This window comes from Eucalyptus grandis, chromosome 9 (genome assembly GCF_016545825.1).
Source record: "Eucalyptus grandis isolate ANBG69807.140 chromosome 9, ASM1654582v1, whole genome shotgun sequence".
NCBI classification, from domain to species: domain Eukaryota; kingdom Viridiplantae; phylum Streptophyta; class Magnoliopsida; order Myrtales; family Myrtaceae; genus Eucalyptus; species Eucalyptus grandis.
The window spans coordinates 21,012,853-21,028,102 of record NC_052620.1 but is presented as its reverse complement, the minus strand read 5'-3'; the positions used below and the strand labels follow the sequence as shown (position 1 = coordinate 21,028,102).

General features: G+C 39.8%; 1 protein-coding gene across 1 annotated transcript; it reads left to right on the top strand.

The window, feature by feature from the left end:
• Positions 1–5,307: 5,307 nt before the first annotated feature.
• On the top strand, positions 5,308–6,130 carry LOC104418551 (pathogenesis-related protein STH-21). The gene is made up of 2 exons (XM_010029929.3): positions 5,308–5,575; positions 5,676–6,130. The coding sequence occupies exons 1-2, from the start codon at positions 5,392–5,394 to the stop codon at positions 5,972–5,974; spliced, it is 483 nt and encodes a 160-aa protein (XP_010028231.1). The 5' UTR covers positions 5,308–5,391; the 3' UTR covers positions 5,975–6,130.
• The last annotated feature ends 9,120 nt before the right edge of the window (positions 6,131–15,250 follow it).

The window sequence follows — 15,250 nt, the reverse complement described above, 5'->3', positions numbered from 1 at the left end:
GCAATGGCGACTGGCCTTCAACAGTCGCCTCTGGACAAATGAAGATTATTAGCTGGAACTGTCAGGGGCTGGGCTCTCCCTTGACAGTTGGGCCCTTACGGCCCTTATGGCCAAAGAAAAGCCTAATATCTTATTTTTGACAGAAACCAAGAATTGTGAGGAGGTGATAACTCAACTTCAGCGATGGTTGAAATTTCGCAACTCTTATATTCTAAACCCTGTTGGTCTAGCAAGAGGGCTGGCTCTTATGTGGCATGATGATATCACAGTAAACATGTTTCAATCCTCTCAAGCTTTCTTCGATATGTCTTATATGGACTCTACTTATGGCATCTCTATGCGCCTTACATGTGTCCATGCACTCGCGGCTTTTCAACCTCACCAATTATTTTGGACTGAACTTCAACAAATTGCTTCTACAAATACCTTACCTTGGGTTTGTCTTGGTGATTTTAATGAGGTCATGTGCCTCTGGGAAAAGGTTGGCGGGCGTTCGGTAGAAGCTCATAGGATGTCTTCTTTTAGACAAGTTATACAAGACTGTGCCTTTATGGACATGGACAGCAAAGGCTGTGCTTTTACCTGGTCGAACAATCGAGAAGGGGATGATTTTGTGAAAGAAAGGTTAGATCGAGTATTTTGTACTTACGATTGGCATCTTGCTTTCCTTGAAGCTGAAGTTATTGCGCTACCTGTAGTGGGCTCTGACCATAGCCCTTTATTGTTAACTACTGACGTTATACTTGGACGCCGTCAAAAGTCCTTCACTTTTGAAGCATTTTGGTTACAAGAAAGGGAGTGCAGTGAAGTTATTGAGAAATCTTGGAATTCTGGCCATGGCACAACTAAGAATCTGACACAATGACTCAAGCTAGTATCGCTAGCCCTTACTAAATGGAGTCGTCAGAAATTTACTACAGCCACAAACCAAATTGCTATACTACAAATACAATTCCAAAATCTCATCAACCGATAAGAAGACAGCAAGCAACTTGAAGGCGGAGATACAAAATTTATGGTAGCAAGAGGAGCAATTCTAGGCAATGCGTTCTAGAATCAGTTGGCTTAAGTGGGGAGACAAAAATACGAAGTTTTTTCATGCCACGACCATCCAACGACAGCAGCGAAACAAAATTTGATTGTTGAAAGACAATGAACATAGATGGGTTAGGGAAGATAGTGTTTTGAAAGATATGACTATCCAATTCTTCACCAACCTTTACCAATCAGTGGGCCACCGAGACTTCCAACCAATCATTGACCAATGCCAGCAAGTGGTTTCATCTACTATGAATAATCTTTTGATCGCAGAAGTTACTCAAGAAGAGGTCAGGGTAGCCACCTTCCAGCTAGGACTTACCAAAGCACCATGACCAGATGATATGAATGGCCTCTTTTATCAAACTCATTGGAATACGTCGGGGGCTGATCTTATTCCGCTAGTACATGAGTTCTTTACAACTGGGATTGTGCCTACGGACCTTAATAAAACCATCATTACTTTGATTCCTAAAGTCTCAAACCTAGAAAGCCTAGACTAGTACCGTCCTATTAGTCTTTGTAATTATGTCTACAAGATTATATCAAAAGTGATTGCAAATAAACTTAAGCCCTAGCTCCCTGAGTTAATATCTCCTTAATAGAGCGCCTTTGTTAGTGGACGCCAGATTCAAGACAAATTCTCATTGTCCAAGAAGTGCTACATCAGTTGCGCACTAGGAAACGTAAGAAAACTTTTCAAGCAATACTGAAGATGGATATGCAAAAAGCTTATGACCGTGTGGAGTGGGATTTTTTAGAAGCTTATCTTTTGAAGTTGGGATTTCACCCTATTTGGGTTAGATGGGTAATGCAGTGTATAACAATTGTCTCTTACAGTGTGCGTTTCAATGGTGAGTAGTTACCCTTCTTCCATCCGACCCGTGCCATCAGACAAGGTGATCCATTTTCTCCCTATTTATTTATACTCCTAGATAATGTGTTATCAAATATTATCACTCAATCTATCAACATGGGAAATCTCAAAGGCATTAAGTTAAACAGGTGGTGTTCTGTCTTATCTCATCTATTCTTTAACGATGACGCTATATTTTTCATCGATGCCAAACTACAGGAATGTCAAAATCTTGTCAATTTATTGAATCGGTACTATTTAACTATGGGACAAGCTATTAATCGGAATAAATCTGGAATATATTTCTCCAAGGCTTGTCCTCTTGCCCTACAAGGAACTTTGGGAAATGCATTGAGAGTCCTAGTTTTAGTCAAAACTAGGACATATTTGGGAATCCCCTTTGACTGGGGATGTTCTAAGAAGGAAATGTTCGCTTGGATTATCGAGAGAGTGAATAAAAAACTGGAAGGTTGGAAAGAACATTTAACATCCAAGGGGGGAAAGGAAATCCTCATCAAATCAGTTGTTCACGCTATCTTGCAGTACGCTATGTCTATTTTCAAACTTCCGATTTCTATTTGTATGTCCATTGAAAAAAAAATTGCACACTACTGGTGGTAGAATGAATCCACTAAATCAGGGATCCACTAGAAACGATGGGATGAGATTAAGAAAAGCAAGTTTGAAGGAGGTCTCAGCTTTTAGGATCTCTTGGATTTCAATAAAGTTATGCTCGGAAAACAAGCCTGGCGTCTAAATCAAAACCCTATAGCTCTCTGGAGTAAGCTTTTCAAAGGTATTTATTTCCATTCTCGAGATTTTCTAAATGATGATAGAGGTACCAAACCATCTTGGGGCTGGCAGGGTCTTTTATTAGGTTGGGATTCAATTATTCCAACGGTTCGCTAGTCAGTAGGTGATGGTCAACGAATCAGAATAAAGGAAGACCGTTGGCTGCCCAAAGGTATTTTGGGTGGCCCGACGAATCAAAATGAACTTGTTAAGGTTGCTGAACTCCTAGATGTCCAAACAACTGATTGGAATATTTCTGTTCTTAACAGATTTTATGATCACCACACAGTGCATGAGATCCTTACAATCCACGTCAGCCCCTCTTATACAGAGGATAAACTGATTTGGATAGATACTACACATAGTAATTACACAATTAAAAGTGGTTATCAATCAATTCGGCAAACAACAGTTAGCCACATTCAGTCCGAAGGTTCACATGCTTACCAGCTCCCTCAATCACTATGGAAACATCTATGGAAGTTGAAGATAGCCCCCAAAGTTAAATTTTTTATTTGGGTTCTATGCCATAATGTCTTACCCACAAAAGCCAACATTTTTCATCGTAACATAACCCCAGACCCGTTTTGCCCTCTTTGTTATGATAACACACATGAAACAGCAACTCATCTATTTTTGCTCTGTCCTACGACCATCTCCGTTTGGTTGGATCTGGCACTAAACATTCCTATCAACATGTAGGCTATACACAGCATAGAAACTTGGATTGTAGCAATGTTTCTGAATAAATAGACCTTACCCGAATCAAACACTTTGGCATATGTTCTCTAGCACATCTAGAAGGCGCGAAATCATTTCATTTTTTGCCAACAACAGCTGGATCCTCGCCAGGTTGTGGATACTTCTATAATAGGTGCTTGATCAACTCTGTATTTCATTCCTAATCCTGCAGACACGGTGCGACATATGATCAACATTGGTGAAATGTGGAGACCTCCTGATCCCGGTACATTAAAGGTGAATATTGATGGGGCTTTTTAGCCACACACCAATCTTGGGACAATAGCCAGTATATGCCGAGATTAGAACGGTAGATTGATCGACGGACTTACTAGGAGTGTTGCTACCTCTTCAGCTCTTCAAACAGAGTTCACGGCACTGTTGATCACCCTTCGCCATCTGAAAACAACCCGGTAGAATCCAAGATCATTTGATCATCGAATCGGACAGCTTGATTTTGGTTGATTCTGCCAATGATCTTACCTGGCCGTCGTGGGAGGTTCGTTCCGTCTTCGAGTAAGCCACTAGTCTTCTGTGCAGCTTCTCCTGTGTTAGGGGTAGTCATTGCCGACGGGAAGCGAATCGTACAGCAGACTGGGCTGCTAAGGCCCATAGAAATGGTGCCCTATTTGAAAACTAGCCCATATCGCCTCCCTCTATGTTGTTAGATCTTTTAATTTCTGATGCCTTAGCAACCGGTTGTACTCCTCCGTTTTAATGAACGAAGTTCTCTTTCTAACCAAAAAAAAAAAAAAAGACTAGGAGCCCCTTTTATTGGGTAAAATTAGGTCTAACCCTTTCTTATGAGGACAAAATTGGGCCTCATAGGCTCAAGTTGAGCCGTTCAACTAAGCTTAAAGTTCCTTTAATTAAAGTTCAAATTAATCATATGGGCTCAATTAGATAAATTCCAGCCTTCATCATAGATTCAAATTGAGCCCAAAAACTCTCCATTTTATGTGAATTTCGGCCATCATATTGCTCTCTACATGCTTTGACTGGATTTCACTGTGCAAATAATTCAATTAAGTTCAAAGTCTTTAATTAAATCCATCTACCACTGGTCCAATGCAATTTATGAGGCTATCTATTACTAATAATGCAAATGCTCCTAAAAAAAAAATATGCCATGCAATTTAATTTTAATCTTTTTATTTAGGGGCTAAATATTAATTCCTATTTATCTATGCAACTATTCCTAAATAGTGAGTCAAAGTTTAGGTGTAGACAACTGTCACACGTTTCTTTTGTCCAAATCAAATCAAGGTTTTGAGGATAAGAGATGTACAGTTGTACCCAGGATGGTTTCACTGTTGGATCGCCACATCAATCATCACCTTTCCCTGTCCAGCACGTCCTCATGCGAGCTTCGCTCCACCGCATTCCATTTTATCTCAACAAAATATTTGGCACATATATTTGCAACCGGAAGGTAATGATTTCCTGAGGATGGGAATTCGCTCTTATGATTACGACAGTATCATAGACATTTTAACGTATGAACAGGTCGTAGAGTTCAGTCTGCGACTCTCTTCGCCTTCTCTTGACGGCGAAGTTATTTGGCGATGCTCCAGAAGGAGGAATAAAGAAACTAGTTGACTTCTACCTTTCAAATGCGTGGCACATAATTCATGGTCCCCTTTCCTATTTTAAGATTGTCGCTCATTTCGATATTTTGTTATTTACATGATAGTGGGTCCATAAATTATGTGGAAAGGAAGAAAAGTATAGGATGGTGGCTAACGACCAACGAGTCCGTTTTGGAGGGCTCTAGGTATGAACTCTTGAAAGCGTGGGATGAGTAGCTAAATTAATTAGGCCATTCATCCATTCATCTCTATAAATACCCACCAGATGAGTACTCTTCACCACCAACAAGACCTCAAGCTTCTGTATTAAGCTGAGCATCCCTAGTAATCCTTTCAAATACTGCATAATTCGTCTTCTTCATTTCTATCGATAAAATGGCCGTTACTTGCTACACTCAAGAGTTCAAAACTCCAATTGCGCCATCTAGGATGTTCAAGGCTCTGATTCTTGATTCACACAATCTTATGCCCAAGATCGTTCCTCAGGGCATCAAGAGCATCGAGTTTATCGAGGGCGATGGAGGAGCCGGAAGCATTAAGCAAACCAACTTTGCTGAAGGTTAGTCTTGAAGCGAACTCACTTTCATACTTATCATATAGATGTGTTTTCTTGAATTGAAATTCAGTTAATGTGTTAACTTAAATGGGTGATATTGCAGGTGGTCATCTAAAGTACTTGAAGCATAGAATTGATACCATTGACATCGAAAACCTCGTGTGCAAGTATACTTTGATCGAGGGTGACGTAGTTTTTGACAAGATCGAGTTCGTTGCTTATGAGGTCAAGTTTGAAGCTTCAAGTGATGGCGGATGCATGTGCAAGATGACCAGCGAGTACCACACTAAGGCAGGTGCCGAGCTCAAAGAAGAGGACATCAAACAAGGCAAGGACAAGGCCATGGGATTATATAAAGTGGTCGAGGAATACCTTTTGGCCAACCCCAGTGTCTATGCTTAAAATGTTTTCTTTGTGCTTTAATGAGTTGTAATTTCCCATATTTTGGCTTTGGTGTTTGTCTTGTTCATCTGCTGCTTCAAGTCCGATACGAGTCACGAAAAGATTTCTTGTATCTTCATATTTTATTTATAAGGAAAAAATTGTCATTTGATTTGACATTTAGTTGAAATAAAGAATGCAATATTGCACTGATTATCCGGAAGCTGTCGATATCTTTTGGAGAGTTACCACTATCAGGGACAGTTGGGCATTCTTCTATCCGGAAGCTGTCAATATCTTCTAGAGAGTTACCACTATCAGGGACAGTTGGGCATTCTTCTATGGTACGATTTATTGTGGAAGCTCCCGGTCTCCGTTGGTGAGACTCTCGGTGATCGGCGTCTCGGTGTAGTCTCGGCAAAGGTAGCGGCAATTCGGTGACAGCAGGAACGTCACGGCGGTGCGGTGATTGTGGAAAACACTGGGCGCGGCTCCGGAGACCTACAGGGACGCTAAAAGACGCTGGACTAACAAGGAAATTTGTTAGCAACACCTTGGCGGAGCGAACATAGAGAAGGCGAGATCCGGCCCAGGGAAAGGGGCGTCTGTTCATGTCGCACCCGATGAGAACTGGAGCAGACGCGTGGACAGTAGTAACCGCAGCAAGTAATTCGACAGTGATCGTCAACGATGGCTTTCCTCTCGAAAATTCTCCCTTTTCTCTATGGACGTGTGTCGTCCTCTTCTTTTTGGCGTGTCATGTCCCGGAGGAAAGAGACCCCATAAATCCAGTAAAAGAGAATCCTCCGTTCCTTGACCGAAACTGTCTTTGGATTTTCACCTCTTGGACTCTTGTTTTTGACTTTTCCTTTTTGTTGGTGTTCTCTTCAGCCCTGCACTCCGCTTCGCAATTAATGCCAAAATAATCGAACTTCATCGAAATTCTTCCCAACCTGGGTTAGGGAGTGTTGAGTGTTGACAAGCCACGGATGGGAGGGAGTAGAGGCTGAATTGATGCCTAGGACCGCCTTGAGAGTACCAAAGAGAGAGGAGTGCCGCTGGTGCCATTACGAATTGCAAGAGAGGGAGCGTTCCACGTTGAGGCCTGAAAGACGTGAACGTGCATGAAAGACACGAACGTGCATGAAAGATGCGAACGTGGCCCCTTGTAAGAATATGGAAGAGGAGAAAAAAGAGAGAAAGGTTTTCTGTATTCCCTGTATATCACTGTACGTACAAGATCAATGTTTATATTACAAGACATGTATAATGAAAAAGGCAACTATATAATGTACAAACTAGATTTGATATTAATTGGTCTTGATTGATCTTGATTGATTTGAGGAATATTCAATGTGATATGGAGATATCTTGCGTATCTTCCAACACTCCCCCTCAAGCTGGTGGCTTGTAGATATCCAAGACGTCGAGTTTGCTTAAGAGATATGCATGCTAACTTTGACATAGAGGCTTGGTGAAGACATCTGCAGGTTGTTCTTCTGTTCCAATCCCTCGTGTCTCGATTATACCTTCCTGAATTTTCTCTCGAGTGAAATGGCAGTCCACTTCTATATGTTTCATTCTCTCATTTACAATGGGATTTGGTGCTAGTTTGAGAGCTGCATCGTTGTCACAAAATAATCTGGTTGGTCCCTCGACTTGTACTCCAAGGTCCCGAAGCAATCCTCGTAGCCATACTATCTCACATGTCGTTTTCGCCATAGCTCGGTATTCTGCTTCTGCCGAGGATAAAGAAACGGTTGGTTGCTTATTGGTATTCCACAAAAGTAAAGAATCCCCTAATTTAAAATAGAAACCGGTTATGGATCTCCTGCTCATCGGACATGTCACATAATCTGCATCACAACATGCTGCCATTCTCATATCACACTTCTTGGAAAGAATAATCTCAAGTCCACGACATTTCTTCAAATACTTCATGACTTTCAATGCAGCATTCATGTGAGACTGCTTTGGCTTGTGCATGAATTGGCTGAGTGTCTGTATGGCATAACTAATGTCTGGCATAGTCATAGTCAAATATATAAGTTTCCCGACAAGTTTTTGATAACCCAATGGATCTTTGAGTACTGGATCGGCTTGTTGAGACACTTCAGCATCATAATCTGCCGTAGTCAGTTTAATAGTTTGCTCGATTGGAATCACAGCTAGCCTACATCCTAATAAACCTGCTACTAATATGATTTCCAATGCAAACTTTCTCTGGCTGAGAGATATTCCTTGGTCTGATTGTGCAATTTCTATTCCAAGAAAATATTTGGGTGTACCCAAATCTTTTATGTGGAAGATAGAGTGCAAGTATTCCTTAAAATCTTTGATAGCTACTTCATTGTTTCCCATACTATGTATATCATCTATATATATCATTAAGTATATAGATGACGTACCTTTAGTTCGTGTAAAAATAGCATAGTCAAATCTGGATTGTTGGAAACCAGCAGCTATCAGGGACTTAACAAATTTTGCATGACACTATCTAGAAGCCTGCCTAAGTCCATACAAGGATTTGCAGAGACAACATACTCTATTCTCCCCCTGTCTCCGTAAACCCTGTGGCACATCCATATAAATCTCTTCGTCTAAATCTCCATGTAGGAAGGCATTGTGAACATCCATCTGATGTAACGACCAATCCTAAAAAGCTACTATTGAGAGAAATGAGCATACCATAACGTCTTTGGCAATGGGAGAGAAGGTTTCGTGATAGTCAAAACCTTCCCGTTGTGTGAAACCCTTAGCCACTAATCGAGCCTTGTACCTTTCAATCGATCCATCTGCTCGATACTTGATCTTGTATACCCCTTTACATCCAATTGTCTTCCTATCTAGAGGTAGAGAGACAAGTTCCCATGTCTGATTGTCCACTAAAGCCTGCAATTCTGCTTGCATAGCTTTTTTCCATCTCGGATCAATGCTCGCCTCATCATAGTTGGATGGTTCTCGCTCCTCAAAATTGTGAGAAATGCAACAATGATGCTCCATCGACAGTCGATCAAATGACACATAAGAGGAGATGGGAAAAAGAATACCTGGCGAGTTCTTGACGCCACATATGTAGTCTTTAGTCCAAGTTGGTGGACGCATGGTTCACCGGGAACGCCTTGGTGGGGTGTTCTCAGGGGATAAATGATCCGCGCTAGTATCAACAAGAGTGGATAAATGATTTGTGCCAGTATCGACAGGAGTGGAATCAAGCACAACTTCATCATCCAAGGTTTGGTTGGTGATTTCCAGCGGAGGTGTTAATTCTATGGTTGATGCAGAGGGGTTCCTTCTATCTGCTGATGTAGGAAATAGAACATATCCTAGATCATTTGTGGTTTCCTCAACATGAGTCGAAGAATGATGTCCTTAACTATCTATGCTTGGTTCCTGTGCAGCAAAAGGAAAAATATCCTCCTGAAACAAAACATCTCTACTGACAAAAAATTCTCCTGGAGATGAATTATATATCATGTATCCCTTTTGTAAGGTGGGATATCCCATGAATGTGCAACGGCAAGCACGGGGACCCATCTTATCTCTAGGTCCTACTATAGTGGCATAACATTGACAGCCAAAAATCTTCATATGACTCATGTTTGGCTTCTTCCTAAAAAGCAATTCAAAAGTGTTGGAGAAATCTCTCTAGAGTGTTTTGAAGCTGACAAAACGTTTCTATCAATCTAGTCTAGAAGCTATGCAGACCCTTGTACTTTGAGTCTAAAGACTTTCAGATCACTAGACTCAGCTCACAAGACTCAAGACTCAAGACTATTCTCATTGACAGTTTCTAATCTAGCGACGAAGGCGATCTAGAGCTAAAGTGTTTGGTTAAGGATTTGGTCTTATCGACTGGAGAAGATCTCTTGGTTGGATTTGATATAACGGATTATTTATTCGAAATCAAGATCGTTTGAAGATCCGATGATTGACGAAATATTCTTGGAAGGTTCTATTCTTGGAAACCAAGATCCTGATTGTATGGGCGAACATGATTGATGGGCTATCGACATGTTCCTTTAATAGCTCGAATGACCTTCTTAATTGATTCTGTCCAACGGGAAGATTGGAAGAATTCCTTTGGTAAGTGCCAACGGGTATGATGGCATAAAGGAGTATAAAAAGAAGACGTTCCAGTTATTCTAGTGTGTGCTCGATAGAGAAATTCCAGAGTTTGAAGCTCCTTGATTATTAGTCGATTCATATTGAGTGAAACTGTACACACAAAGAGAGTTTATACTTAGTGATACCTTGAGAGAGTGTGGTAGATCTTCTACACCAAGAAATCAAGGAAGAACAAGTCTTGTAATATCTCTTTGTTCATAGTGGAATCCAGCCAAAGGTGGGTGTCGGTAAGAGTGGACGTAGGCTTGAAATAAGCCGAACCACTATAAACCTCGTGTTCAATTTTCTCTTCCCTACTCTCGTCTTACTTTGATCGTTGTTTGTTTATTGACGAGGAAAAATTGTCTCATTTCTATCAACTGTCTAGTATTGTGCGATTATCATTAGAAATTACTCGTTATACCTATTCACCCCTCCTCTAGGTACTTATACTAGCCATATCAATTGGTATCAAAGCCCGTGTACTCACTTTATTTGAAGTGTTTTACTTCAGAGTAAAAGATCCATGGCTAGTATGCTAGCTCCAAGGCTGGTGGAAGGTCAAAGCAATACCAGACCTCCTTACTTTGATGGAAAGGACTACAACATCTGGAAAAACAAAATGAAAGCATTTCTTCGATCAAAGGATCCTCTGGAATGGGACGTTGTAGAAAAAGAAATCACTCCTAAAGTTGCATCCGTCTTAAAAGAGGGAAAGAAACCGTTGAGACCAACGGAATGTCTCAGGAAGAGATAATCAAGAGACAAACTCTTGATGCAAAAGCTATATATTCTTTATATTGTGCCTTGTCACCTACTGAATATAACAGAATATCTTCTTGTGTTACATCAAAAGAAGTCTGGGATAGGTTACATATCACCTATAAAGGAACTGATCGAGTAAAAGAGACCAGAATCAACATCCTTCTCGGTCAATATGAAGCCTTCAAAATGAGACCTGGAGAATCTATAACTAACATGTTTAGCCGTTTTACAGAAATTGTAAATGGTCTTGAAAATCAAGGACAACCAATTTCTGATCCCATGAAGGTAAACAAGCTACTGCGTGGACTCTCCAAGGATTGGAATCACATAAAGACTTCAATAAGAGAGACGCAAAGAATCATGCCACTATCTATCGATGAGCTGGTTGGAACTCTTCAGTCTTATGAAGTGGAACGAATTAACAAAGACGAAGATCCAAAAGGTAAGAAATCCATTGCATTAAAATCAAATGATGATTCTGATGTTACAGATTCTGAAGATGATATGGACGATGAGGAGCTTGCTCTCATGATAAGAAGATTCAGAAAGCTGAATAGAAAAGGAAGAAGATTCAACTCAAAGAAACAAAGCTTTCAAAGACAACAAACCAAGTCTATTGATGATGATGAATCAAACAAAGATATAGTTTGCTTTGAATGTAAGAAAAATGGACACATCAGACCCAACTGCCCTCTTCTAAAGAAGAAGAAAGGAAAAGCTGAAAAGTCTCGAAAGACTCTCAAAGCCGAAACCTGGAGTGATACAGAGTGTGAAGAAAGTGATGATGAATATGCCAATTTGTGTCGATGGCGCAATCGACTCGACTCAAACTCGAATCGACTCGGGCAAGTGAATTTGAGGTAAGTAATTTTAAAATTCCTGTCAAGGTTTCTAAGTATATTGATGAGCTGTGTTTTAGTCTTAAGACTTCTCTTAAAAGGATTTCCGAACTTAAAAGGAAAACGTTGTTCTAAAACAACAGGAAAATGTGTTGAAAGAAAGAGTTAAATGTTTAGACATGAATGTTTCTACTCTTAAAGAAAGTGAAGAAAATCTTTTGAAAGAAAATGCACTTTTAAAAATTGACTCATCAAATATTTCAAAGAAATTTTCAATAGGGTCCGAGAAACTTGAAAAAATTCTTTCAGCTCAAAGACCTTATTTCAATAAGTCTGGTTTAGGTATGACTCACGGAAACTATTCCCTTGATTGATTTTCCTAAAGTAAAAGAAAGAATTAAGCAAAGACCCTCAAGAGAGGCCTACAAAAATCATTTCAAGAAGGTTTTTGTAAAGTCTCGTAGGTCGAAATGCTCTCAGTGTTCAAAGTGCAATAGCCCGGATCACTTTGAAAAAGAGTGTCCTATGGTTTGGAAACCCGTTAAGAAAACATGGGCTAATACTTTTGTTTATCTTACTAACACCAATGGACCCAAGAAAATATGGGTACCAAAGAAAGCTTGAGACTCTCTTTTAAATGCAGGTCTCCATCAAAGAAAATGTAAAGTGGTATCTGGACAAAGTGGATGCTCAAGACATATGACAGAGACTCAAATTGCTTTGTAAAGCTCGTTCAAGTAAATGGTGGAAAAGTCTCATTTGGAGGAAACAAGAAGGAAGGATTGTGGGATTTGGAACTGTGAAAATTGGAAATCTCACAATAAGTAATGTTTCCCTAGTAGAAGGACTCAATTACAATCTTCTTCAAAGATCAGCCAACTATGTGATACCGGTTTTAAGATCTTCTTTCAAGAAGGAATATGTTCAGGGAACCAAGTAAAGACTCTACTCGATCTTTCATGGGTCGAAGGCATGGAAATATCTATCTTCTGGATGTGAAACCGGATGAATCGCAATGCTTAATTTCAATTCAAGACGAAGCAAGCTTGTGGCACAGAAAGCTTGGTCACATCAATATGAAGCAATTAGCCAAAATCTCATCAAAGCAGCTTGTTTGTGGTCTACCCAATTTATCATACCAAAAGTCTGATCTATGCACTCCATGTATATTGGGAAAGCAGGTAAGAAATTCATTTAAGCCAATAAATCATGTCTCTACTAATCATGTACTGCAGTTGCTGCATATGGATCTCTTTGGACTAACCAGAACCCAGAGCATTAGAGGTAAGAAATATTGCCTAGTAATCGTGGACGATTACTCCCGATTTACTTGGGTATATTTCCTTACGAGTAAGTCTGAAACCTTCTCGTATTTTGAAAATTTTGCTAAAAAGGTTCAAAATGAAAAATGATATGTTATTTCAAGTATAAGAACAAACCATGGAGGTGAATTTGAAAATCAAGATTTTACAAAATTTTGTGATGAATCTGGCTTCAAGCATATGTTCTCCTCTCCATACACTCCTCAGCAAAATGGAGTTGTGGAAAGAAAGAATAGATCTCTTCAAGAAATGGCTAGAACTCTTTTAATTGAAAGTAAGATTTCTTCACAATTTTGGGCTGAAGCTGTTTCAACAGCGTGCTATATCATAAATAGAGTCTTTTTAAGACCTATTCTAGAGAAAACCCCTATGAGTTATTCAAAGGTAAGAAGCCTATTGTTTCGTACTTTCATGTGTTCGGTTGCAAATGCTTTATATTGAAAAATGCAAAAGATCGAGTTGGTAAGTTTGAAGAAAGATCAGATGAAGGCATCTTCCTTGGATATTCTACATCAAGCAAAGCCTACAGAGTCTATAACAAGAAGAGCCAATCAGTGGAGGAATCAATGAATGCCAAATTTCAAGATTCAATGCAAAATGAATCCAGTCAAACTCAACATGAAGAGTCTGAACCTACTCCAGACTCTCCAAAGCTTACAACTCAAGAAGCATCTCAGACTCTGGAAGACTAGCATCAAGTTGTTCGTGAAGATTCAAGTAAAGAAAGAGATCATCAATCGAGACAAATCAACTAAGAATCGGAAGCATAAGTCCAGTCATCCCAAAGATCTCATTATTGGCGAAATTAATGAAGGAATTCGCACCAAATCCAAAAGGCGTGAAGAGTCTAGTGCTTTGTGGCACTTGTTTCGAAATAGAACCCAAAAGCATAGAAGAAGCTTTATCGATGATGAAGCTGGATTGAAGCTATGCAAGAAGAGCTCGGGCAATTCAAGATCAATGATGTCCGGGAATTGACTCCTAAACCAAAAGGTAAATATGTTATTGGAGCTAAATGGGTTTTCAGGAACAAGATGAATGAGAAAGGAAAACTCGTAAGAAACAAAGCAAGACTCATGGCCAAAGGATATACGCAAGAAGAGGGGATAGACTATGATGAGACCTATGCACCAAAGAGAAAGGTTAGAAGCTATTCGATTATTGCTTGCTTTTGCTTGTTATAAAAATTTCAAGTTATTCCAAATGGACGTCAAAAGTGCCTTCCTAAATGGATTTATCCATGAGGAAGTTTATGTGGAACAACCACTAGGGTTTGAAGACCCAAAGAAACCAGACTCAGTCTTCAGACTGAAAAAGTCTTTGTATGGTTTAAAGCAAGCACCTCGAGCATCGTACGACAGACTAAGTAAGTTTTTAATACAGGATGGTTTTGTCAAAGGTAAAGTAGATACTACTCTATTTATCAAAAAGGAAAACAAAAGCTTTTTACTTGTTCAAATATATGTGGATGATATTATATTTGGATCCTCTAATGAAAGTCTGTGCAAGAAATTCTCTAAGTCTATGCAGGATGAGTTTGAAATGAGTATGATGGGAGAGTTAACATTCTTTCTTGGACTTCAAGTAAAACAATTGAAGGAAGGAACTTTCATTCATCAAGAAAAATATGCTAATGATCTTGTCAAAAGGTTTGGACTGGAAAAGTGCAAAAAGACCAACATACCAATGTCAAGTTCTTTGAAGATAGACAAAGATGAAGAAGGGAAGAAAGTTGATCAAAAGCTGTACAGAGTATCATCGGTTCACTTCTTTATCTTACCGCTCTAGACCCGACATTTTGTTGAGTGTGTGCATCTCGTGCTAGGTTTCAATCGGACCCTAGAGAATCTCATCTCGGTGCTGCGAAACGGATTATTAAATACGTTGCTTCATCTTCAAGCATCGGTCTTTGGTATCCTAAGAAGGGAGACTTTAATCTTCTTGGATATTCGAGACGCGATCTAGCCGGTTGCAAAAGTTGATAGAAAGAGCACCTCGGGAACTTGCCAATTGCTTGGGAACAGGGACGGTGTCTTGGTTTTCAAGGAAACAAAACACCGTGGCTCTCTCTACAACAGAAGCAGAGTATGTAGCTCTTGGAAGTTGTTGTTCGCAAATTCTGTGGATAAAACAACAACTACAAGACTTTGGAATTGAAGACTCATGCACTGAGATTAGATGTGACAACACCAGCGCAATCAATCTTACTAAAAATCCAATCCTTCACTCAAGGGCAAAGCATATAGAGATTCAACATCACTTCA

What these genes read in the sequence shown, in the direction of transcription:
- LOC104418551 (XM_010029929.3), top strand. Translation starts at nt 5,392, where the DNA reads ATGGCCGTTACTTGCTACACTCAAGAGTTCAAAACTCCAATTGCGCCA. An exon ending in GCAAACCAACTTTGCTGAAG is followed by an intron (nt 5,576 to 5,675) that starts GTTAGTCTTGAA and finishes GTGATATTGCAG; the next exon opens with GTGGTCATCTAAAGTACTTG.